Consider the following 27650-nt stretch of genomic DNA (forward strand, 5'->3'; position numbering starts at 1 on the left):
CCCTCAAAAAGGAGCTTTTTTTAAAAAAAGAAAATTCCTCCTCTAACCTCCCTACTTCATCCACTCCAGTGGACACTGTAACTGCAGACTACAGTCAAATTGGCAAGTGAAATTGAAATGGGACGTATGCCAAATGGGAGGCTGGCCTTGGAATCTTGAACCCCCAAATAAATCATCAAGTAGCCTATCTTAAAATCAATCAATCGTATTTATTGAGCGCTTACTGTGTGCAGAGCACTGTACTAAGCGCTTGGGAAGTACAAGTCGGCAACACATAGAGACAGTCCCTACCGAACATTTGATTCCCTTAACTGTATGCCTAGAAACCCCTTAACTCTTTCCTTCATTGAAATGTGTTTGAATTTACTAGCATTTAAATCTCCTGTCGTATTAAAGCATATTGCAACTAACAATACCAGCGATCCATAAATTCTGTTCTTACACTAAATGAACAGAAATTTCTCTCACAGACACACATACACAGAGCTCTAGTCTGATGGGATTTTATGAAGGCTAGTCTTTACCACATAGTAAGCGCTTAATAAATGCCATCATTATTATTATATAGAGAAGGTCCCTACCGAACAGTGGGCTCACAGTCTAGAAGGGGGAGACAGACAACAAAACAAAACACATTAACAAAATAAAATAAATAGAACAGTAAATATGTACAAGTAAAATAGAGTAATAAATCTGTACAATTACAATTACAGATACAATTATTATTGTATCTACTCCAGCGTTTGGAACAGTGCTTGGCACATAGTAAGCACTTAATAAATGCCATCATTATTATTATTGTATCTATTCCACCACTTAGAACAGTGCTTGGCACATAGTAAGTGCTTAACAAATACAATAATAGTAATAACAACAAGAAAAAGCAGCAGCAGCATGGCTCAGTGGAAAGAGCATGGTCTTTGGAGTCAGAGGTCATGGGTTCAAATCCTACCTCTGTCAATTGTCAGCTGTGTGACTTTGGGCAGTCACTTCACTTCTCTGGGCCTCAGTTCCCTCATCTGTAAAATGGGGATGAAGACTGTGAGCCCCCCGTGGGACAACCTGATCCCTTGTAACCTCTCCAGCGCTTAGAACAGTGTTTTGCACATAGTAAGCGCTTAATAAATGCCATTATTATTATTATTGTTATTATTATTACCACAAGATTATCTTCCAGACCAGGTCATCTGAGTGTTATGGCGTGCAAAATAATCCCATAGAAAGCAATGCATACAATAGATTTAGACCCTTTTGCAACAAACACAAGAGAATTCACTGGTGTAAAGATCACTGAGAAACAGAGCTAATGGTATGCAGATGCGAGAGAATAATCCATTCACATGGAACTGATTTTTTAAATTACTTAGAGATATTAGCCTTAGCCTCAGCAAGGCATTACATAACCAGGGTTCTTTTGTTTTGTTTTAACACTATTCTAGAGTTAAGAATTCCACTAACTGCATCAATATTCTGGCATCTGTGACTTTAAATTCACCATCCTAGGATTTATTACACAATACCTTCTCATTTCAGAGGCCACAAAAAAAGCCAACAACATGAAACTTAAACCTTCAGTTATCAAAACATAACCCATATAAATAAGGCAAGATACAGTACCAAATATTTAGAGAATGCATAGAACCCACATTTTAGCAGACAGTGGTAAACTCCTTTACTAGCTCAGTGAAGCTCCCAAAGTTAAATGACTACCTTTTTACACCCTTTTTAAACAGAAGCTTATAAATAATTTTTCTTTAAGGTCATAGGACAAGTTCAAGCAGTTGTAACTATGAACCTATCAGAGGTGAACAAGGACCATCTCAAAGAGCTCTGACTCGGAATTTATCAGTGCTATTGCCCATTGGATAAGGCAGTGAAAAGAGAAAGCTTGGAAATCATCATTCTTTAAGAGGTGGACTTTAACAGGCAAATTTTCAGTATCTTACATCGATGACAGCTCATAATAAAATGCTTCCAGGATCTTCATAGTTACCCCCAAAGGAAAGTGGTGTTGTTTACAACTTCTGATGCTTAATTACTAGCATATATTTTGTAGATTAGAACTACACCTAGTATGGCTGCAGTAATCTTTACAGTTTCATGAAGCTGGTGGAGATCTCTCAGTATTAAAAGTACATAAAAATTAAAAATGCATGCTAAAATTGCCTAAGTGTGTTTTTATGGGACTCCCCACATTCAACTATTATTGCGATTACTAATCTACAAAGTGCATTTAAGAAATTCAGATATGAGAAACCTAATAACACAACCATAGAAAATGGGAAAGATCAAACAAGTTTTTGCAGGTCCTGTTCCATGTGGAATAAAGATATCTGCAACTAATCCTCAGAATGCCCTAGGGAGAGTGCTTTAAATTCACTTTCCTTTTTTGTTAATGGGCTTGCATTATGTTCAGGGGTGGTTCTGAGGCAAGATAAGCTTTTTCTCCACTTTTACAAATAACACAGGGAAGGAACCATCATCCTAGGATGAGGAAAGCATCACCTCAGGTGAGTAATAAAGAATGCCCACTTTATTCATTTTCCTAAGTGGGTACTTCTTTTAGAGAGGGAAGTCCTGTTGAAAAATGGACTGCTTATTCAAGTGACTGTTTTACTCTTTACAACATTAAACGTGGATTGTATTTATGCATATTTTAGCTTTTCACACGTAGAATCAATTTTTAAAGATTGCCGTACTATCTTGGTAAATAAAGAATCGCTTCTGCCTGGAAAACAGATAGAGCTGGAGAGTGCACAGAAAATACCCAATACGAACAAATTGAATTAAAATAGCTCTCTGGTTTGCTTGAGTGTATTATTTTATTTTCTTATGTAAAAGAAACTTTAAATATGCAAATTCCGGAAACCAAAAAATTCATTCAAGGTCCCCAAATATCCAGTTTTCCTTTTTTTCTCCACTTCTACAGCTTAAACCATACAAAGCAAGAGCAGAGGATCCAGAAAGCCTGTTTTTTTGGGTTTTTTTTGGTGTGAGTGTGGGTATGGGGGTGGGGGTGGTGACCATTTTTCCCCTGACTTGAACGCTCAGTTCTTCAGACAGCATTGTCTGCTCCGTTTCAGAATGCCCTCATCGGACAGGAGAGATGATCCTCAGACTAAATCCCCATGACACCAAAGAGAGAGAGTGAAACAGTGCAAGAGATCCTCCCTGGGACTAGCAACAGAGTGCTGGTTAAGATGATGTCTACAATGGTTTTCCAACACATCGAAATAGAAAAAAAGAATACAGGAAAAAAAGATCTATTTATGAGTAATCAGAATCCAACAACTAAGAGTTTGGAGTCACTAGCGTGTTTAGTGCCAAGTTATTCTCCATCCATATCAAACAGTTTTTTTCCAAAACTAGGTGCCAAAACATGACTAGATTCTTCCTTTGATGTACATTTGATGTTCACTCCCATACTCTCATTTACATGAGTTATGCACGCACATTAACCAGAGAATATAACCTGTTGTAGCTGACGAATCTAACAAATCCCTTTCTAGTGCTGGGCTCTGCCAGGTCATTTTTTCAATGAGCTTTTTTATGATTCTTGGACAATGCCTGCCCGATTGTAAATCTTACAGTGGCCTTTTGGAGGGGGCGTCCAAGAACAGTTCCATGGGATTGGAATTCTTCATTTACAATTAAGGAAAATTAAAACAGAAATGTGGGGAGGGAGGTGGGCTTAAATATTTTCCCAATATCACCCCTATCATCAGATCTCTGCAAAATTAAGGTCATTCAATAAGTGACAAAGTGATTCTTTTTCCTCTTTTAGTATCTTCAGTAGCATATAAGTGAAAAATTGCATAAACATACAAGTCAGTCAACCAAAGAGAATCTTTTTTTTTTCTTTCCGGGAGCCTTGTTCTTTCTGCTTTCGGATAAGCGAGAAAAGAAAAAGTTTCACTGGAAATAGTTTGTATGAAAAACACAAACAACAGTCCTTTCCATATGGAACCAATTTTAAGTATTAAAACTAAAGGGCAGTAAGGAAGTATTTAATACGTGCTCCCGCGCTAAGTCCTCCCTCCCCATCTTAAACCTGATACGGAAATATTTATGACATTCCTCATTTTTCTACGGCTTTTTTCTTCCATTCAAATTTATACCAAAGGGAGATTCTTTCTTAAAAAACCCAAGACGTTATAATAACAGGAATAAATAAAATATTCTAATTACTTTAGCTGCATTCTATTTCTCCCCTGTGCTACTGAGGTTATATAGAAATTGCATTCCCAGTGCTTCTGATCTACTTCCCTCAAAGCAAATACTATGAATTTATTATTTTATGGCAGCCAGAGGTCACTCCAAGACAAATGTGTAGGCAAGAGCTTTGGGAAAAAAAAGTTATTCTCATGAATCTATTTGTCAGTGATAATAGGCAACACCACTTTATACTAAAAATAGAAAAAAAATACATGAAGTTGGAAATACTAAAATCAAAGCAAGAATATTTTTCGAAACGTTTTCTACATTACTAATCCTAAATAATTTCTATAAAACATCACTGGCGAAAGCTACATTTTGTAAAACAAGCAATTAATGCTTTGAGCCTCCTCACCCCTCACATTACCATGAATTAGGTAAAAATGTAAATGTCCTCTGTGCCTCAAACACCAAATTTCACTCAAAACATAAATCACTGCAAAAGATAATAATTTAAAAATACATTCTGTAGACATTAAGCACCAAGGCTATTCTTTAGTGATTTTACACTTACATGGAGACTTGCCTTAATGATCAAAAGAGGACATTAAGGACATTAACAGAGAAAAGCAGATTTCATTCTTTAATTATTTTCTAATAAGGAAATAATACTCTGTACTTTTCTAATAGAAGAAATTTAAGCATTTCACTTCCTGGTACACTCCTATTCCCTTGCTTACATTGCTATATTTTCATCTTAAAACATTTTTTTTTTTTAGGCCACACTGCTTCCAACCCACGAGCAAACTACACAAAACACATCGTGGGCACAGACTCCTATCAAGATTACATCAAAGAGAGTGCATTTTATTGAAGTTTTAATGAAGTTTCAACTTGCACATGATTAATACAAGATGCCACTTCCTCTCTCCCTGGGAAAGAGAAGAGAGACTCAGTGGTCATTTCAGGTTAATAGATACGTATCAGTTTATTATTTCATTCGTGGCAGGTGACTACACTCAAACTCTGGCAACCTGTAACCAAGGGGCCCCTGAACATATATTAATGGAACGATTTACCATTAAAAACGTTCCATAGAATTGACTGGTGCTTTGGTCAATGCACTTCGCATCACTGACTGCTCTGATGCTGAAAAAGACCGGATTTTCTTCTTATAATAATAATTATGGCGTTTGTTCAGCCCTTACTCTGCTCCAGGCACTGTACTAAGGTGAGACACCCCCCCCCCCCGCCCCCCAACCATCCCTTACTCCTGACTCTGCCACTTGTCTGCTGGGTGACTTTGGGCAAGTCACTTCACTTCTCTGGGCCTCAGTGTCCTCATCTGGAAAATGGGGATGAAGACTGTGAGCTCCACGTGGGACAACCTGATCACCTTGTATCTACCCCAGTGCTTAGAACAGTGCTTAGCGCATAGTAAGTGCTTAACAGATACCACCGTTATCTATTATTTATTAAGCAGGACCCAGGGAGCAGAAAGGTGGCAAACTGGCCAAGGGATCCAAGTTTTCAGCAGCGAGTGAAAATGCCTCCCAGGTGTTTCCTTTAGCTGACAGAATTTAGCACCCCTCTAAACTTTGGCTTTCTCATCAAAAACTTCCTCCTCCTGGAGGCTTCCCCGTTTTCAGAGGGACTAGGAGACTCGTTCATTCACTCATTCATTCATTCATTCAGCGATTACTGTGTGCAGAGCACTGTGTTAAGCGCTCGGAAAGTACAATTTGGCAACAGATAGAAGCCATCCCTACCCAACAACGGGCTCACAGGCTAGAAGCGGGGAGACAGACACAAAACAGGTGCACAGGCATCAGTAGCATCAAAGTAAATAGAATTATAGATATATGCACATCACTAGTTTTTGAGCGCTATGTGCAAAGCACTGGACTAAGCACTTGGAAACTACAATTCGGCAACAAATAGAGAAAATCCCTGCCCAACAATCAATCAATCGTATTTATTGTGAGCCCAACAACGGGCTCACAGGCTAGAATTGGGGGGAATGGGACAGACAGCTAAACAAGTAGACAGGCAACAATGGCATCAAAATAAATAGAATTATAAACAATATGCACATCATTAGTTATTGAGCACTGACTGTGTGCAGAACATGGACTAAGCGCTCGGAAAGTTCAATTCGGCAATAGAGAAAATCCCTATCCAACAAAGGACTCACAGTCTAGAAGGGGGGAGACAGACAACAAAACAAGTGGACAGGCACCAATGTGGCATCAAAATAAACAGAATTATAGATACACACACATCATTAGTTTTTGAGCGCTGACTTTGAGAAGAGCACTGGACTAAGCGCTCAGAAAGTACAATTCGGCAATAAATAGAGAAAATCCCTGCCCGACAACGGGTTCACAGGCTAGAAACTCGAAAGGGAGGGAAAATGTCAACTTGGCCAGCTCCCTCCTCCGGGTCGGGGCCTGGAGCATCTGTCAAAAAGCCACGCAGGGAGGCCGGGGGGCTTTTCTGCCGAATAATCCGCCCCTGTTGCGACCCTAACCATGCTAATCCCAACCTCTGCCCCCCCTCCAAATCATGTGGGCAGAGAAGTGGTCTCTAAATAAACACCCACACAAACACTCACACGCAAATCCACAAACTCACATTCACACGTGCAACTGTAAAGTGCGGCCGGGGGTTCATAATAATAATAATCATTATTATTATTGTATTTAAGTGCTTCTTGTATTTGTTATTGTATTATTGTATTTGTTAAGTGCTTTCTATGAGCCAAACACTTTTCTAAGCGCTGGGGGAGATACGAGGTGATCAGGTTGTCCCCCGTGGGGCTCACAGTCTTCACCCCCATTTTACAGATGAGGGAACTGAGGCACAGAGAATAATAATAATGATGATGATGACATTTATTAAGCCCTTATGTGCAAAGCACTGTTCTAAGCCCTGGGGGAAATACAAGGTAATCAGGGTGTCCCCCGTGGGGCTCACAGTCTTCATCCCCATTTTACAGATGAGGGAACTGAGGCCCAGAGAATAATAATAATATTTATTAAGTGCTTACTGTGTGCAAAGCACTGTTCTAAGCTCTGGGGGAAATACAAGGTAACCAGGGTGTCCCCCGTGGGGCTCACAGTCTTCATCGACCCGTTTTACAGATGAGAGAACTGAGGCCCAGAGAATAATAATAATAATATTTATTAAGCGCTTACTATGTGCAAGGCACTGTTCTAAGCGCTGGGGGAGACACAAAGTAATCAGGTTGTCTCACGTGGGGCTCACAGTCTTCATCCCCATTTTCCAGATGAGGGAACTGCGTCCCAGAGAACAATAACAATAATAATAATGACGGCATTTATTAAGTGCTTACTATGTGCCAAGCACTGTTCTAAGCGCTGGGGAGGTTACAAGGTGATCAGATTATCCCACGGGGGGGCTCACAGTCTTCATCCCCATTTTACAGATGAGGGAACTGAGGCCCAGGGAAGTGAATTGGCATGCCCAAAGTCACACATAATAATGATGATGGCATTTATTAAGCACTTACTAGGAGCATCTGACAAGAAGCGGTGGCAGGATTAGAACCCACAGATAAGGGAACTGAGGCCCAGAGAAGTGAACTGATGTGCCCAAAGTCACACATAATAATAATAATGATGATGGCATTTAATAATAATAATAACAATAATAATAGCATTCATTAAGCGCTTACTATGTGCAAAGCACTGTTCTAAGCGCATTTATTAATCGCTTACTAGGTGCATCTGACAAGAAGCGGTGGCAGGATTAGAACCCACAGATAAGGGAACTGAGGCCCAGAGAAGTGAATTGACGTGCCCAAAGTCACACATAATAATAATAATGATGATGGCATTTATTAAGCAATTATTAGGCGCATCTGACAAGAAGCGGTGGCAGGAATAGAACCCACAAATGAGGGAACTGAGGCCCAGAGAAGTGAATTGACGTGCCCAAAGTCACACATAATAATAATAAAGATGATGGCATTTATTAAACGCTTACTAGGCGCCTCTGACAAGAAGCGGTGGCAGGATTAGAACCCACAGATAAGGGAACTGAGGCCCAGAGAAGTGAATCGATGTGCCCAAAGTCACACATAATAATAATAAAGATGATGGCATTTATTAAACGCTTACTAGGCGCCTCTGACAAGAGGAGGTGGCAGGATTAGAACCCACGACCTAGGCCTCCCAAGCCCGGGCTCCTGCCACTAAGCCGCGGGTTGGGGTTCCCCCCCACCCCTAAATTTGGGGATCCAGGTTGGGGGGGGCGTCTAAGGGGGGGAAAAGGGATCCCACCGCATCCTCCATGCAGGGGCTTCTTTCGCCCCCCGCCCAGGCACAGTGTCCCGCACAGGGTCCGGGCTTGTCCCGGTTTGGGGCAGAGCTGGGGGGATCCAGGAGCGTCTTACCCTCTTCCAATTTTAGGGGTGGGGGGGGGGGACCCCAACCCGCGGCTTCGTGGCAGGAGCCCGGGCTTGGGAGGTGGAAGTCGTGGGTTCTAATCCTGCCACCTCCTCTTGTCAGATGTGCCAAGTAAGCGCTTAATAAATGTTATTATTATTATTATTATTATTATTATTATTATGTGTGACTTTGGGCACGTCGATTCACTTCTCTGGGCCTCAGTTCCCTCATCTGTAAAATGGGGATGAAGACTGCCACCCTCGTGGTCCCCCTCGCCCCCCACCGAAGGACCGGTCCTAGGGCAAGTTAGGAGGGAGGTGGGCACCTGCTGCGACCCCTTCTTCTAGACTGTAAGCCCACTGTTGGGTAGCTATATAGTTGCCAACTTGTCCTTCCCAAGCGCTTAGTACAGTGCTCTGCACACAGTAAGCGCTCAATAAATACGATTGATTGATTGATTGATTGATTCTTCCTCGCCCACCCCCGGCCCCCTCTGCCAAGCCTGGCCACCGGGCAGATTTTCTGCCAGCTTTCTCCCCGAGGCTTGGCGGGGGCGCAAGAAAATCCCGCGCGTCCCTCATTCATTCATTCACTCCTATTTACTGAGCGCTTACTGTGTGCAGGGCACTGTACTAAGCGCTTGGGAAGTAGAAGTCGGCAACAGATAGAGACGGTCCCTACCCTACAGCGGGCTCACAGTCTAGAAGGGGACTGTATCCTGCCTGATTAGATCATATAATAATAATAACAATAATAATAGTACTTAGGTGCATAATTTATTCATTCATTCATTCAATCCTATTTACTGAGTGCTTACTGTGTGCAGAGCACTGGACTAAGCGCTTGGGAAGTAGTAGAAGTCAGCAACAGAGACGGTCCCTACCCAACAACGGACTCACAGTCAAGAAGGGGACTGTATCCAGTCTGATTATATCATATAATAATAATGATAACAATAATAATAGTACTTAAGTGCATAATTCATTCATTCATTCAATCAATCGTATTTATTGAGCGCTTACTGTGTGCAGAGCACTGGACTAAGCGCTTGGGAAGGACAAGTCGGCAACGGATAGAGACGGTCCCTACCCAACAACGGGCTCACAGTTTAAAAGGGGCCTGTATCCTGCCTGATTAGATCATATAATAATAATGATAACAATAATAATAGTACTTAGGTGCATAATTCATTCATTCAATCCTATTTACTGAGCGCTTACTGTGTGCAGAGCACTGGACTAAGCGCTTGGGAAGTAGTAGAAGTCAGCAACAGAGACGGTCCCTACCCAACAACGGGCTCACAGTCTAGAAGGGGACTGTATCCAGCCTGATCCTATAATAATAATGATAACAATAATAATAGTACTTAAGTGCATAATTAATTTACTCATTCAATCGTATTTATTGAGCGCTTACTGTGTGCAGAACACTGTACTAAGCGCTTGGGAAGTCCAAGTCGGCAACATATAGAGACGGTCCCTACTTTCACTCATTCAGTCGTATTTATTGAGAGCTTCCTGTGTGCAGAGCACTGTACTAAGCGCTTGGGAAGTCCAAGTCGGCAACATATAGAGACGGTCCCTACTTTAATTCATTCAGTCGTATTTATTGAGCGCTTCCTGTGTGCAAGCACTGTACTAAGCGCTTGGGAAGTCCAAGTCGGCAACATATAGAGATGGTCCCTACCCAACAACGGGCTCACAGTCTAGAAGGGGGAGACAGGCAACAAAACATGTAGACAGGTGTCCAAATCGTCAGAATAAATAGAATTAAAGCTGCCCTACCTCCTTCCCCTCCCCGCAGCACTTCTGTATATTTGTACAGGTTTATTACTCTATTTTCATTTACTCAATCGTACTTATTGAGCACTTACGGTGTGCAGGGCACTGTGCTGAGCGCTTGGGAAGTCCAAGTAGGCAACAGAGACGGTCCCTACCCAACAACGGGCTCACAGTCTAGAAGGGGGAGACAGGCAACAAAAAACGTGTAGACAAGTGTCCAAATGGTCAGAATAAATAGAATTAAAGCTGCCCTACCTTATTACTCTATTTTCATTCACTCAATCGTACTTGTTGAGCACTTACGGTGTGCAGAGCACTGTACTGAGTGCTTGGGAAGTCCAAGTCGGCACCAGATAGAGACGGTCCCTACCCAACAACGGGCTCACAGTCTAGAAGGGGGAGACAGGCAACAAAAAAACGTGTAGACAAGTGTCCAAATCGTCAGAATAAATAGAATTAAAGCTGCTCTACCTCCTCCCCCCCCCCCCCGCAGCACTTCTGTATATTTGTACAGGCTTATTACTCTATTTTCATTCACTCAATCGTACTTATTGAGCACCTACGGTGTGCAGGGCACTGTGCTGGGCGCTTGGGAAGTCCAAGTCGGCACCAGAGACGGTCCCTACCCAACAACGGGCTCACAGTCAGGAAGGGGGAGACAGGCAACAAAAAACATGTAGACAAGTGTCCAAATCGTCAGAATAAATGGAATTAAAGCTGCCCTACCTCCTTCCCCTCCCCGCAGCACTTCGGTATATTTGTACAGGCTTATTACTGTGTTTTCATTCACTCAATCGTACTTATTGAGCACTTACGGTGTGCAGGATACTGTGCTGAGCGCTTGGGAAGTCCAAGTAGGTAACAGAGACGGTCCCTACCCAACAACGGGCTCACAGTCAGGAAGGGGGAGACAGGCAACAAAAAACATGTAGACAAGTGTCCAAATCGTCAGAATAAATGGAATTAAAGCTGCCCTACCTCCTTCCCCTCCCCGCAGCACTTCAGTATATTTGTACAGGCTCATTACTCTATTTTCATTCACTCTATAGTATTTATTGAGCACTTGCTGTGTGCAGAGCACTGTGCTGAGCGCTTGGGAAGTCCAAGCCGGCACCAGAGACGGTCCCTACCCAACAAAGGGCTCACAGTCTAGAAGGGGGAGACAGGCAACAAAAAAAGTGTAGACAAGTGTCCAAATGGTCGGAATAAATAGAATTAAAGCTGCCCTACCTCCTTCCCCTCCCCGCAGCACTTCTGTATATTTGTACAGGTTTATTACTCTATTTTCATTCACTCAGTCGTACTTATTGGGCACTTACGGTGTGCAGGGCACTGTGCTGAGCGCTTGGGAAGTCCAAGTCGGCACCAGATAGAGACGGTCCCTACCCAACAGCGGGCCCACCCTCCCGAGGAAGGAGCGGGCTGGCCGGCTGGCTTGGGGCCGGGGGAGGGGCGGAGAGGGCTCTCACCTTTCATTGCCGCGATCACAAAATACATCATTTAAGCGCGGGGCGGAGAAGCGCTGCCAAGCCGGGGGTCCGGGATGCGGCTGCTGCGGGCTGCGCCTCTTGCAACTGTGGCCCCTCTTGGGCTGCAGCTGCCGCGGGCTGCAGCTCCGGCCGCTCTTGGCTGCAGCTGCCGTTTGGCTGCAGCTCTTGCCGTGGCTCTCGCCGCCGCCGCCTGAGCTCCAGCAGCAGCTGCCCGCCCTCCGAAAGCCATCCCCAGCCCTATGAGTCTCCATGTGACCGGCTGACATCACGCCCTCCTCTCTGTTTACACTGAGCCCCCTCCTGCCTCTCCCCTCCTTCCCCTCCTCACAGCACCTGTATATATAATAATAATAATAATAATAATGGCATTTATTAAGCGCTTACTATGTGCAAAGCACTGGTCTAAGCACTGGGGAGGTGACAAGGTGATCAGGTTGGCCCACGGGGGGCTCACAGTCTTAATCCCCATTTTACACTTGAGGGAACTGAGGACCGGAGAAGAGAAGTGACTTGCCCAAAGTCACACAGCTAAGTGGCAGATCCGGGATTTGAACCCATGACCTCTGACTCCAAAGCCCGGGCTCTTTCCACTGAGCCACGCTGCTTCTCCGTATATATAATAATAATAATAATAATGGCATTTATTAAGCGCTTACTATGTGCAAAGCACTGGTCTAAGCGCTGGGGAGGTTACAAGGTGATCAGGTTGGCCCACGGGGGGCTCACAGTCTTAATCCCCATTTTACAAAGGAGGGAACTGAGGCCCGGAGAAGAGAAGTGACTTGCTCAAAGTCACCCAGCTGGCAATTGGCGGAGCTGGGATTTGAACCCATGACCTCTGACTCCAAAGCCCGGGCTCTTTCCACTGAGCCACGCTGCTTCTCTGTATGTATAATAATAATAATGATGATGATGATAATGATGGCATTTATTAAGCGCTTACTATGTGCAAAGCACTGGTCTAAGCGCTGGGGAGGTTACAAGGTGATCAGGATGTCCCACGGGGGGCTCACAGTCTTAATCCCCATTTTACAGTTGAGGGAACTGAGGCCCGGAGAACAGAAGTGACTAGACCAAAGTCACACAGCTGGCAATTGGCGGAGTCGGGATTTGAACCCATGACCTCTGACTCCAAAGCCCGGGCTCTTTCCACTGAGCCACGCTGCTTCTCTGTATATATAATAATAACAATAATGGCATTTATTAAGTGCTTACTATGTACAAAGCACTGGTCTAAGCGCTGGGGAGGTTTCAAGGTGATCAGGTTGGCCCACGGGGGGCTCACAGTCTTAATCCCCATTTTACAGTTGAGGGAACTGAGGCGCAGAGAAGTGAAGTGACTTGCCCAAAGTCACCCAGCTGGCAATTGGCGGAGCAGGGATTTGAACCCATGACCTCTGACTCCAAAGCCCGTGCTTTTTCCACTGAGCCACGCTGCTTCTCTGCATATATAATAATGATGATGATGATGATGATGGCATTTATTAAGCGCTTACTATGTGCAAAGCACTGGTCTAAGAGCTGGGGAGGTTACAAGGTGATCAAGTTGGCCCACCGGGGGCTCACAGTCTTAATCCCCATTTTACAGTTGAGGGAACTGAGGCCCAGAGAAGTGAAGTGACTTGCCCAAAGTCACCCAGCTGGCAATTGGCAGACCCGGGATTTGAACCCATGACCTCTGACTCCAAAGCCCGTGCTCTTTCCACTGAGCCACGCTGCTTCTCTGTATATAATAATAATAATAATAATGACATTTATTAAGTGCTTACTATGTGCAAAGCACTGGTCTAAGCCCCGGGGAGGTTACAAGGTGATCAGGTTGGCCTACGGGGGGCTCACAGTCTTAATCAAGCACTTAGTACAGTGCTCTGCATACAGTAAGTGCTCAATAAATACGATTGATTGATTAATCCCCATTTTACAGAGGAGGTCACTGAGGCAGAGAGAAGTGAAGTGACTTGCCCAAAGTCACCCAGCTGACAAGTGGCAGAGCCGGGATTTGAACCCATGACCCCTGACTCCCAAGCCCGGGCTCTTTCCACTGAGCCACGCTGCTTTATTACTCTATTTATTTATTTTACTTGTACATATTTATTCTATTCATTTTATTTTGTTAATATGTTTTGTTGTCTGTCTCATTCATTCTATTTATTTTATTTTGGTAATATGTTTTGTTTTGTTGTCTGTCTCCCCCTTCTAGACCGTGAGCCCTCTGTTGGGTAGGGACCGTCTCTATATGTTGCCAGCTTGTACTTCCCAAGCGCTTAGTACAGTGTTCTGCACACAGTAAGCGCTCAATAAATACGATTGAATGAATGGATGAATGAGGGAGGGCCCACGCCACCCCCCTGGGACCCTGCCCCTCGGGTAGGGACTATCTCTATGTGTCGCCAACTTGTACTTCCCAAGCGCTTAGTACAGTGCTCTGCACACAGTAAGCGCTCAATAAATATGATTGATGATGAACTCCCCACCATCTCCTCTCCCCAGATTTTTCTCGCAGAGGAGCCTCAACTCTCCTCCCGCCCTCTGCTTGTCCAGCGGCAACGTGGACACCTGTTGCATAAATCCAGTACACGCATCCCTGCCAAGACCAATTTCCTGCATTTCCTCCTCGTCCCCCGGCACACAAACAAGAATAATCACCATAATTCATTCAATCATATTTATGGAGCACTTACTGTGTGCAGAGCACCGTAATAAGCGCTTGGGAAGTACATGTCTTCTAGACTGTGAGCCCGTTGTTGGGTAGGGACCCTCTCTATATGTTGCCAACTTGTACTTCCCAAGCGCTTTGTACAGTGCTCTGCACACAGTAAGTGCTCACTTCCCAAGCGCTTAGTACAGTGCTCTGCACACAGTAAGTGCTCAATAAATACGATTGAATGAATACAAGTCGGCAACATATAGAGATGGTCCCTACCCAACAACAGGCTCGCAGTCTAGAAGGGGGAGACAGACAACAAAACACGTGGACAGGTGTCAAGTCATCAGAATAAATAGAGATAAAGCTAGACGCACATCATTAACAAAATAAATAGAATAGTAAATATGTACAAGTAAAATAGAGTAATAAATCTGTACAAATATATACACACGTGCTGTGGGGAGGGGAAGGACGTAGGATTGGGGGGATGGGTAGGAGGAGAGGAAAAAAGGGGGCTCAGTCTGGGAAGGCCTCCTGGAGGAGGTGAGCTCTCAGTAGGGCTTTGAAGGGAGGAAGAGAGCTAGCTTATGATGGTAATGGTCAATAATAATAATAATGGCATTTGTTAAGCGCTTACTATGTGCGAAGCACTGTTCTAAGCACTGGGGGGATACAATAATAATAATGGCATTTTTTAAGCACTTACTATGTGCAAAGCTCTGTTCTAAGCTCTGGGGGGATACAAGGTGATTAGGTTGTCCCACGTGGGGCTCACAGTCTTAATCCCCATTTTCCAGATGAGGTAACTGAGGCCCAGAGAAGGGAAGTGACTTGCCTGGAGTCACACAGTTGACATGAGGCACAGACGAGATTAGAACCCATGACCTCTGACTCCCAAGCCCGTGCTCTTTCCACTGAGCCATGCCGGTTAATAATAATAATTATTATTATAATTATGACATTTATTAAGCACTTACTATGTGCATAGCACTGTTCTAAGCGCTGAGGAGGCTACAAGGTGATAAGGTTGTCCCATGGGGGGCTTCACAGTTTTAATCCCCATTTTCCAGATGAGGCAACTGAGGCACAGAGAAGTGAAGTGACTTGCCCAAAGTCACACAGCTGACATGAGGCGGAGACAGGATTAGATCCCATGACCTCTGACTCCCAAGCCCGGGCTCTTTCCACTGAGCCACGCTGGTTAAGTACCGACTAGGGGCCGGGCCCTGTTCTAAGCGCTGGGGTGGATAAAATTGTACTTTTCAAGCACTTAGGACAGTGCTCCGCACACAGTAAGTGCTCAGTAAAGACGATTGAGTGAATGAATGAATGAATGAATGAATACATAGAAAATAGTTGGGTTGGACAAAGTAACAATAATAATAATAATAATAATAATGATGGTGTTTGTTAAGCGCTTGCTATGTGCCAAGCACCATTCTAAGTCCCTGTCCCACACAGGGCTCACAGTCTTAATCCCCATTTGACAGATGAGGAAACTGAACACACACACAAACTATTAGAGATACACAGTGGTCAGCCACATAATAATAATAATGGGGGCATTTGTTAAGCGCTTACTATGTGCCAAGCACTGTTCTAGGCGTTGGGGTAGATACAAGATAATCAGGTTGTCCCACATGGGGCTCACGGTCAATCCCCATTTTATAGAGGAGGGAAACTGAGGCACCGAGAAATGAAGTGATTTGCCCAAGGTCACGCAGCAGACAAGTGGCGGAGCCGGGATTAGAACCCACGACCTCTGACTCCCAAACCCGGGCTCTTGCCACTGAGCCACGCTGCTTCTCTACATGGGATGAGTCCCGAAGAGATGGCACCCCCTCGCCCCCCTTTCCGCCTTATGATGTATATATGTATAGATATTTGTACATATTTATTACTCTATTTATTTATTTATTTATTTTACTTGTACATATCTATTCTATTTATTTTATTTTGTTAGTATGTTTGGTTTTGTTCTCCGTCTCCCCCTTTTAGACTGTGAGCCCACTGTTGGGTAGGGACTGTCTCTATATGTTGCCAACTTGTACTTCCCAAGCGCTAAGTACAGCGCTCTGCACACAGTAAGTGCTCAATAAATACGATTGATTGATTGATTGATTGATTGATTATGATGGGCCAGCAAGAGGCCTGGGTGCATGGTTCAGTCCCCCCACTTTCTCAGAAGCCTCTTCCTCCAGTCCCTTCCACCCTCGACAATGCCTGTCCTCATTCAGGCCTGGACAGGGAGAGGCTCATTCATACCGGGGGCTCTGGCGGGGACGGTTGGTGAGAGGTGGAGGGTCCATTAATGGACAACCTGACCGGGCGCCACTCACCCGATCCCGTTAGGCTCATTCTAAAATCCCACCACCCTCGATTTCAACTAGGTTGAACAGACAAGAAGGTGTTCTACGAACCAGCCGTTGCCCCAAGTTCTAAGCACTGGGGGGTTACAATAATAATAATGGCATTTGTTAAGCACTAACTATGTGCAAAGCACTGTTCTAAGCTCTGGGGGGGGGGATACAAGGTGATTAGGTTGTCCCACGTGGGGCTCACAGTCTTAATACCCATTTTCCAGATGAGGTAACTGAGGCCCAGAGAAGGGAAGTGACTTGCCCGGAGTCACACAGCTGACTAGAGAAGCAGCATGGTTCAGTGGAAAGAGCACGGGCTTTGGAGTCAGAGGTCATGGGTTCAAATCCCACCTCCGCCACTTGTCAGCTGGGTGACTTTGGGCAAGTCACTTCACTTCTCTGGGCCTCAGTTACCTCATCTGGAAAATGGGGATGAAGACTGTGAACCCCACATGGGACAACCTGATCGCCTTATATCCTCCCAGCGCTTAGAACAGTGCCTTGCACATAGTAAGCGCTTAATAAGTGTCATTATTATTATTATGAGGTGGAGATGGGATTAGAACCCATGACTTCTGACTCCCAAGCCTGTGCTCTTTCCACTGAGCCCTGCTGGTTAATAATAATAATAATAATAATTAATATTATTAATAATAATTAATATTATTAATTATTATTATTATAATTATGGCATATATTAAGCACTTACTATGTGCAAAGCAGTGTTCTAAGCGCTGGGGAGGTTACAAGGTGATAAGGTTGTCCCATGGGGGGCTCACAGTCTTAATCCCCACCAAATTAGAAGACTCCTGGCTGAGCCTAAACTCCGCAGCTTTTCCTCTGGGCCTGCTTGAAAGGTGCCAGCCACTAGCACTACCCCGAGAAAGGCAGAGACGTGAACCCAAACCTTGGCGAAATTTGACATGAAACCAAGAAATTCATGGAGAGGGGAAAAAAAAGTACTTTGTAAGTTGTTACTGTTTTTGTTGTTTGCTTTTTTGCTAGCTCTATAGGAAAGTAAAGCCTATAATTACTTTTGGATGAGTTTCTTTACAATGAATTTCAGATGTTATGAACAGGGTGATTTTTACTTTGGGCAAGTATCTGCATTATTGAACAAAATGTTACAAAAGTATAAAAAGTCGAGGGCCTGCTGCGGTGCCTCTAAGCAATTTGCAGTTCTTGTTTCTTTCTCGTTGTCCCATATTTCAATTCTAACTAGAACCTTACACGATTCCTCTTTCTGTTACTTCCGTCGGACTTGACAAATAAAAGATGCTTACCAAAATATCTGTACTTAGTCACTGACTTCATGGTGGTTAAATACGCATTTTTACTCCTGAAGAGACTGATGATCTTCAGTGATCTAAGCTACAATTTATGGCATGTATGCTATTTGTATTGTGACAAGCTAAGGATATCATCTGTTGTTTGGGCCTTTCAGAGACAAAGTTTCATCTTTAGAATACGTACTGGCACCAAATGCACCAAGTCTTAAAAACTCACTGTTCTTGAGAAGAAATCATGTTGCTGGAAAACATGGATTTCTGATAAAACCATTCTCAAAGCAGGGTTGTTTCAGAGAGCATTGAAGAAAAAGAAAGAAAATGGAACATGAAAAGATTTTTTTAAAAGAGATCTACCCATGGAAAGGCAGGTGAATACCATTATGAATTGGAAAAGAGCTTCAAAGTAATCAACCATGTCCCCTGTGTTGTTTACATAAATGCAATTAAGTTACCCCACACCACGATGTTGCAATTTCATCAAATACTGATGCAACGTCATTCCCTTACATTGATATCATAACATCATCCCTCTCTCTCTCTCTCTCCCTTCCTACACTTCTGGCTGCCAAAAAACAGAGGGAAATTTACCTAAACTGCAGAGACGTTCAGATGCTCCTTTCTTTCTGAAAAGCAGGGGAGGGAGCAGAGTGGTATGAGTTTGAGACATTGCAACATAATTCTTCCTGGTGATTTTCAGTTCTCTGTGTTACAGGTCTAAAACATTTAATGTGAAATTACCCCAATCCACTCTTCATTAAAAACAAGGAGTATCTTAAAGAACAGATGGGCTACGTTTAAAATATTAAGTCTGCTGCGGCAAATGGCAGAGCCGAGCTTTGAAAAATGACATACTCCATTAGGACTTGTCTGCTTGTCAGACATTTGACCCTACGGTAAGTAGCCTCACATTATTACTGATCTGGATTTATTTCTAGTCCATTTAAAGTGAAATTGGTAATCTGGAATGACATCTAGCATGCCAGTCAGCCAAAGTTGTGATTGGGATACAGAGATCTAGTTATTTATATATATATAGGTTCCATAGTATTTGCCTGAAATATTTACAAGCTCTCTCAGCATCAGGCATTTTCAAGGAAAATTATACTATCAGACCTTGTCCTTTATGGGATTTATTCTGTTAGTATCAGACACCGTATGGGAAGAGGAATTTTGGGTAATTTTCTGTTTCTTTTATAGTTTTGAATTGGTATGCTATGTAAAACCATACTTCTCTTAGGCTCATATTTTAACCTATGGAATAAGGCCGACCAATATTCCATTTACACTGCAAATGCAGAGAACAAAGCCGTTTTTTTTATTCATGAATCTCCCTTCAGTTGCTTTTACTTTATTTGGTTTTTCTAAAACAGATGAAGAACAAGAGCATTTTTCACCTATCAATGGGAAATGAAACTGAACTTGATTTACTTATTACAGAAAAGATCCTACCCGAACACCCAAACATCAAATTATCTGTCCATCTGCCTCGAAAAGACAATACAAAGCAAAGAAATTCATCCATCATTTTGTGAGAATCGCAGGCCCCGCAGAGATTGTCATAAATCCACATGATGTCCCTGTGTGCTTGATTTTGGACTTGGATCTGTGATTTAGCAGAAAGGTGCATAAACATTGTTGATGCCGAACAACTCAACAGCACCTCTGGAAAGAGTCCTGCTTATTCCTGCAGGAGCCTGGAGTAGAATTCATTCAGTAAATTGAAAACGGACTTCTTTATTTCAGAAATTTACTTAAGGAATAAATATTTATAAGAAACAATTCCACTACTTCTACCCCCATATACCACACACATACATACACATGTAAATTCTTCATACCTGATCCCATGGTAGACTAGGCTGAGGGAAACAGCACTACCAAGGAAGAAAGCAGAACGCTGGAGCAACAAATTTGTCCTGCACCTTCCAGCAGCCTCTGATTTTCAAATTTTGTAGTTCCCTATGAGGGGTGGAATTTTAGACTTTGCCTCTCAGGCTTCTTCAGGTTCTACTTTTCTGTCTCCAGTGTAAGGCAGCTACCTAATTCAATTAATTTATTTCTAGCTGTACAAGAAGGGGATCAGTAAAAGGTTAATGCGGTTCTAGTCAACTAGATTAAGCTGGCTCTTCTGTCACTACTTGTGCTAATGTAGTTTGTACACTCCAGAATTTGTGCCACTTGCAACCTCATCTATTTATTTTATTTTGTTAGTATGTTTGGTTTTGTTCTCTGTCTCCCCCTTTTAGACTGTGAGCCCACTGTTGGGTAGGGACTGTCTCTATATGTTGCCAATTTGTACTTCCCAAGCGCTTAGTACAGTGCTCTGCACATAGTAAGCGCTCAATAAATACGATTGATGATGATGATGATGATCTTCTGGAGTTGCCGAGAAGCCAACATGGGGAGCAGATGTATGAAGCACGCGAAGCAGCGTGGCTTAGTGGATAGAGCCTGGGCCTGGGAGTTGGAAGGACTGGAATTCTAACCTTGGCTCTTCCCCTGACTGCTGCGGGACCTTGGGCAAGTCACTTTGCTTCTCTGGGCCTCAGTTTACCTCATCTGTAAAACGGGGATTAAGAGTGCAAGCCCAATGTGGGACAGGGGCTGTGTCCAAACTGATTAACTTGTACCTACCCCAGCATTTATAATAGTGCTTGGCACATCATAAGTGCTCAACAAGTACCATAATTATTATTGTCATTACTCAATCAATCAATCAATCGTATTTATTGAGCGCTTACTGTGTGCAGAGCACTGTACTAAGCGCTTGGGAAGTACAAGTAGGCAACATATAGAGATGGTCCCTACCCAACAGTGGGCTCAAAGTCTAGAAGGGGGAGACAGAGAACAAAACAAAACATAAGTAGGAACTACAGAGAATGGTATCCACCACCCATTGATAACCCTCTAGCTACTGAGTCTATTGGAAAATAACTGTCTCATCATGGGAGGGGACACACTGAGGTGGACTCCTCCAGGAAATGCACAATGGAGATCATCTTCACTCATGAAAAGCAAAGATTATATCTTAACAATCAATGGTATCTATGGAGCGCTTAAAACGTCTCTGTGCCTCAGTGACCTCCTCTGTGAAATGGGGATGAAGACTGTGAGCCCCATGTGGGACAACCTTGATTACCTTATATCCCCCCCAGCACTTAGAACAGTGCTTGGCACATAGTAAGTGCTTAACAAATACCCACATTATTATTATTATTATTATTATTATTACTGGGTGCAGAGCACTGTACTAAGTGCTTGGGAGAGTACAGTACAGAGTTGGTAGACTCATTCCCTGTCCACAATGAGCTTATCCCCCTTTGCAAGGATCGATACTTGGTCCAAATTCAATAAACGTGATAATCTTCATCAGAGTCATGCCAAGGATATGGCAACTGCCTCCATGGACTTGACTGGGGCAGGGGAGGGGTTCGGACGACGCGCCCCCTTGTTCCTGTGGGTTTTCTGTGATGGGACAGAGAGAAGGAAGCAAGGGGGAGGGGAGAAAAGAGAAAATTTGCAAGGTTGGGGGTGGGTAATAAAGAATCTCAGCTGATCAGGACTTGATCTGCTTTCATTGCTCAGCTGGAAAATGGCAGCGCTCAGAGGGAAGGCGACAGTCAGTCAACCATATTTTACTGAGTGCTTACTGTGCACAGAATACTGTACTGGGTGCTTGAATGAATGAGTACAATACAAGAATAAAGAGACATGTTCTCTGTCCACAAGCTTACAGTCTAGAGGGGGAATGCGTAAAGTAGGAGACATGGGGTTGCATGGAGGGCATAATTCACTGCTTCCATCAACAATGCTCAGTTACTACCCCTGCACTTCCACTTAGGGAAAAATGGCAGGCATAACAGTATTAATTAGAGGTGGAGGCTGCTCTTCTGCACTGATCACACCATCATCCTAGATGGTGAGCCCCATATAGGACAGGGACTGTGTCTCACCTGATTATCTTGCATACATCCCAAGCCTTGGCACACAGCAAGTGCTTAAATACCACCATTATTATTATAGTTATTGGGCTTGAAGTTGACGAGGAATGGTCTTGGTGCTGATTGTTGAAGGCAGTCTTCGATCCACTAACCGTACTGTATTCTCCCAAGGGCTTAATACAGTGCTCTGCACAGAGTAAGACTCAATAAAAGTGATTGATTGATTCATCTTAAAGCTAAATCCATTCTTTCATATACAAAAGCATTCAGGCTTTCTTGCATTTTCTGTCCTCGAACTGTGGCATAATGTTGTGGGGCTTGGTGATTCTCCCTTTCTTTGATACACTCTATAGTCATTCAAGACTACCATGAAAAATTTTGCTAATTTCTATCCATTTAAAAACTCTCCGGGAAGATTAAAGATACTCATGGGGTTACAAAAATGGAATCTACCCTCCAGTTTCATTTGCGGGCTCTCTTTAGCATTACTTCGCATTACATTCTGGCATGCAAAAACTCAGACTGAAATAATTTACTATTTATTTTCCAGTAAAAGATCCTGCATTGGGTGGCTTGCCTTTGGGTGGGCTGGCTACCTGGCTTGACCCATCCCAGGTATTCCTTCCCTTCCACCTCCTGATCTTTGCGCAAGCTGATCGGGGATCATGAAACAGCTGCTCTCCTGTACTCCAAACCGTGCTCATTCCCTCCTTTAAGAATAACAGTTGTGGCATTTATTAAGTATTTACTATGTGCCGAGCACCGTACAAACACTGGGGAAGTTACAAGATAAGTCAGACACAGTGCCTGACCAACCTGAGGCACATAGTCAGTGGGGGAGGGAGAACTGGAATTTAATCTGCATTTTACAGATGAGGAAATGGAGGCACAGAGGAGTTTAGAGGCTTTAATGACATGGCAGTTAAGTGGTAGAGCCAGGATTAGAAAGCAGGTTCTCAGACTCTTAGGCCCATGTTCTTCTCACCAGTCCATGATTTTAAGGGCTGCATTTTCCAGGAAGCTCCCCCTGATTAATTCCTTTCATTCCCTAGCCTGCCTGTACATTCCTTGATCAATTTTCCTCCTTGAATTAATTCTTGTAATTTATTATTCCCACTATTATAAGTTCCTAAGGGCAGGAAGAAAGGCCAGCTTTAGACAGCTTGGCTGCCTTGGGCCAGGGAAAAATCTGCCTCCCACTTTGGTTCCAGATGACTTCATTAAGCTCAATCAATCAATCACTGGCATTTATTTATCGTGCTGTGTCCTAACACCGACGCCCGGCTCCCAGCCACTGGAACCCCTTTAAAGTCCCTGTTCACACAAGCACTGCTTCTGGCTCAAGTAGGGGCAGTTACATTTTTATCTGTGGCTGTCCTGTGACATCTCCCCATCCACCCCCTGATAGCCAGCCTGAGCCCAGTGCCTTCCATGGACAATTACTGGCCCTAAAGCCAGCCCTGATGGGGAGGATGATTGTCCTTTACCACGAACCTTCCTAAGGATTTTTGATCAAAAAATCTTGTCAACCAGGGGCTCAAAGGGCTTAAACCCAGGGATTCAGGTTTACAAGGGCCTTTGTCCACTCACAAAATTGCACCTCCTCTCAAGCTCTCCGACAAAGTGGCTGCATGGAGGGGGTTTTGAATACGGGGTTTCTTTTTAAACGGCCGCTGCAAGGCTGGCTTTGGCTCTTAAAGGGAATGTTGTCCTTCAAACTGTGGTGAATGGGGTAGCACCAGAGTGGGGCCTGCCTCAAAAGCTGGTATTTATTGAGTGCTTACAGTGTGCAGAGCACTGCACCAAGTGCTTGGGAGAGTACTCGTTATGGGCAGAGAATTTGTCTGCTAATTCTATTATATGGTACTCTCCCAAGCCCTTAGTACAGTGTTATTGTACATAGTTAGTGCTCAGTAAATACCACTGACTGATTGATTACAATATAGAGAGTTGCTAGACATAATCCCTGCCCACAAAGAGCTAACAGCCTAGGGGAAGAGACAAACATTAAAATAAATTACAGGTATGGGAAGTGACAGGTAGAAGGATATGTACATAAGTGCTGTGGGGTTGAGGGTGGGGTGAGTATCAAATACTTAAAGGGTAGGGATCCGAATGCCCAGGTGATGCAGGAGGGAAATGAGGGCTGTCATGAAGGTCTCTTGGAGAAGGTAAAAATTTAGTAGGGCTTTAAATATGGGGAGAAGGGCGGTCTGTCATATATGAAGAGGGAGTGAGTTTCAGGCCAGAAGAAGAACACGGGCAGTGAGAAGCAGCGTGGCTCAGTGGAAAGAGCACGGGCTTAGGAGTCAGAGGTCATGGGTTCAAACCCTGGCTCCGCCAATTGTCATCTGTGTGACTTTGGGTAAGTCACTTCACTTCTCTGGGCCTCACTTACCTCATCTGTAAAATGGGGATTAAGACTATGAGCCCCCCGTGGGACAACCTGATCACCTTGTAACCTCCCCAGCTCTTAGAACAGTGCTTTGCACATAGTAAGCACTTAATAAGTGCCACTATTATTATTATTTACTATATTAATTATGATATACAATAATATATTAATTATTAATATAATAATAATATCAGCAGTGGGCTAGACAAGATCAAGGTACAGTGCCCAGGTTGGCATTAGATGAATGAAGTGTGCAGGCTGAGTTGTATTAGGAGAGCAGCAAGGTAAAGTTGGAGAGGAAGAGCTGATTTAGTGCCTTAAAGCCATGGTAAGGAGTTTCTATTTGATACCGAGGTGGGTGGGCAACCACTGGAGGTGGAGGAGTTGGGAAACGTGGATTGAGTGGGTGAGTGGGTGCCTCTGCCAACCAGCAGGGGTAGTGATTAACACAAATAGGTACTAATCATCAGTTCCTCCCCTTGCTCTTCTTCTCCAGGAGGAATGTTGATGAGTAATCAATCAATGGTATTTTTTGAGTGTTTATTGGGTGCAGAGCACGGTACTAAGAGCTTGGGAGAGGGGGAAGCAGCGTGGTTTAGTAGCAAGAGCAGGGGCTGGGGAATCAGAGGATGTGGATTCTAGTCCTGGTTCTGCCACTTGTCTGCTGTGTGACCTTGGGCAAGTCACTTACTTCTCTGTGCCTCAGTTTTACCTCATCTGTAAAATGGGGATTAAGACTATAAACCCATGTGGGACAGGGACTATGTCCAACCTGATTACTTCGAATCTACCCCAGTGCTTAGAACAGTGCTTGGCATATAGTAAGCACCTAACAAATACCATAATAATTATTATTATTGTTATTATTATGATTACAATCCAGTAGAGTTGGTAGACAAAATCTCTGGCCACAAGGATCTTACAATAGAAGGGGCAGGGAAGGGTGTCTATCGTTTAAGGAGTGGAGAGGTGACACTTGCTTGTATGGGGTTACTCATCGGAGTGCCACTCCGCTGCAATGTGGATGTCTGGGTGTCGCTCTGACTGGGGGAGACCAGAGAGACGCCCCACCATCCCGCTTCCTCCCTCCAACCCACACTGCAACCGCCTTCGATTCTGAAGGAGCAGGTTACAGGGTGAAGCATGGAGGGGTGGGGGGGAATAGAAGTGTGTCATGAAGCACCCCTCAGTCACTGGCTCCTACTCCCTCCTTCTTCCCACCCTCCCCTAGACAAAAGGCCTTCTGGCCCCAGCTGCAGAGGTCACCCTACATCTCTGTGTTGCCCCTCTGGCTGGTGGCATTGTGATGCCATCTTCAAGGGTCACCAGAAAAAGTGGGAAGACCCACCAGATGGGCCAGCCCAGTGCTCTGACTTTTCTTAATGCAGCTCTGTTGTTGATTATGTTTTCTACGACTAATAGCATTCCTTCAGGTCAGTGTTTTAGGTCCATGGGTCTTCAAGACCCCAGGCTCTTCTCTGTGTCTTATCGAAGAGGACTGTTTCATCCCCACCTCTTACCAGAACCACCAATCAATCAATCAATCAATCAATCGTATTTATTGAGCGCTTACTGTGTGCAGAGCACTGTACTAAGCGCTTGGGAAGTACAAGTTGGCAACATCCAGAGACAGTCCCTATCCAACAGTGGGCTCACAGTCTAAAAGGGGGAGATAAACAACAAAACCAAACATACTAACAAAATAAAATAAATAGAATAGATATGTACAAGTAAAATAAATAAATAGAGTAATAAATATGTACAAACATATATACATATATACAGGTGCTGTGGGGAAGGGAAGGAGGTAAAGCGGGGGGGGATGGAGGGAGTTCAGAAAGACACGTACTACCTCTAGACTGTAAGCTCGCCGTGGGCAGGGAAGGTATCTCTTTGTTATATTGTACTCTCCCAAGCACTTAGTACAGTGCTCTAAACACAGTAAGCTCTCAATAAATATGATTGATTGACTGAGTGACTGCCTTTTATTCACTCAACCAAACATCCTAATAAGCTAGACTTTTTAATTCTACTTTTAACCTCTGCCCTGGAAAACAGTTTACAACAAAGCCAGGCATTTTAGGAAAATCCTCTTTCGCTGAAGGGTATCAGAGGCTGATGAGACTCTTTGGTGCCTTCTGGTTGTCTTGAATGGATTCTTTAAGATCTGGTCCTAAGAGCTTAGTACAGTGCTCTGCACCCAGTAAGCACTCAATAAATATAATTGATTATTGCTCTAGGACAGTACAGACCTTTTGGAAGAGGACTCACAGCTTTTGGGGAATAGTTATTGTAAAGTAAGGAAGCAGATAGGTAGTTAAGAAAGCTTTCCTCATTTCTGATTGTACTCTGATTTTTCATGTGTGGGACACTTGCTGAAGCACTGGCTAAGAATACTTTGTTCCATTGTGGCTAGACACTACTAATTAATTCTCTTAGTTATTCTGTCATAATTCCCATTTAAACCAAATTCATGGCAGTCAGCAGGAGCTCGTCATCCTTAACTGACGACAAAATTTGTAAATCAGTTTTCCCAGCACTTCGTCCAACAAGATGAAAGGCACCACTGTATAAGCACAAGTCATTATCATAGCAATTATTTATATGATGCTTGCTCTGAAAGGTTTGATTGGGTCTAGACAATTTTGCTGTGACACTAATCCAACCTCATTCCCTGGATTTCTGAATTTTTCTTCATGAATTTGGAAATGAAGTTAAAGTGCTGCACATCCTAAATCACAATACCTAAGTAGCCACAGAGCAGGGTGGTAGAAAACCCTATGACTCTCTTCCCTGTCCCCTCTGACTTCTCTTTTTTCTCTCTAGAAAAATAGTTACCTCCTATCCTGCTTCCAGTAGCAGCAAGAGAAGCCCTGCCTAGGAAGCTTTAGGGGTGATATTTCTTTTGTTTGTCACTGACATGGGATATGACAGTGAGCATGGCCTCTTTAGAAAATAAATGTGTCCCTGCATGTTACCAACTCCACACTGTAATTTGAAGGATTAAAGTAAATTTAGGAGATTTAAAGTAAAATTACATTCTGTGTAAACCATAAAAATAAATAATTTTGAAAATACATACACTACTGTTATTGATAGAAAAAGGAATGGAATGATAAACTAGCACTACATTAAACATACTGTACATGAGGAGAATTTTAAAGTAAACCAAAAGGAAGG

The 27650-nt window shown here is 43.6% G+C and overlaps 1 protein-coding gene across 1 annotated transcript in view; it reads right to left on the minus strand.

The window, feature by feature from the left end:
* Window positions 1-11937, minus strand: part of RORA (RAR related orphan receptor A) — a 125512-nt gene extending 113575 nt beyond the window's left edge. Inside the window, exon 1 of the mRNA XM_038746181.1 lies at window positions 11818-11937. Within this exon, the coding sequence (XP_038602109.1) occupies window positions 11818-11848 (31 nt within the window). The 5' untranslated portion in view covers window positions 11849-11937. The remainder of the gene's footprint in view (window positions 1-11817) is intronic.
* Between the last annotated feature and the right edge of the window lie 15713 nt (window positions 11938-27650).

Source organism: Tachyglossus aculeatus, chromosome 5, assembly GCF_015852505.1.
Source record: "Tachyglossus aculeatus isolate mTacAcu1 chromosome 5, mTacAcu1.pri, whole genome shotgun sequence".
Lineage (NCBI taxonomy): Eukaryota > Metazoa > Chordata > Mammalia > Monotremata > Tachyglossidae > Tachyglossus > Tachyglossus aculeatus.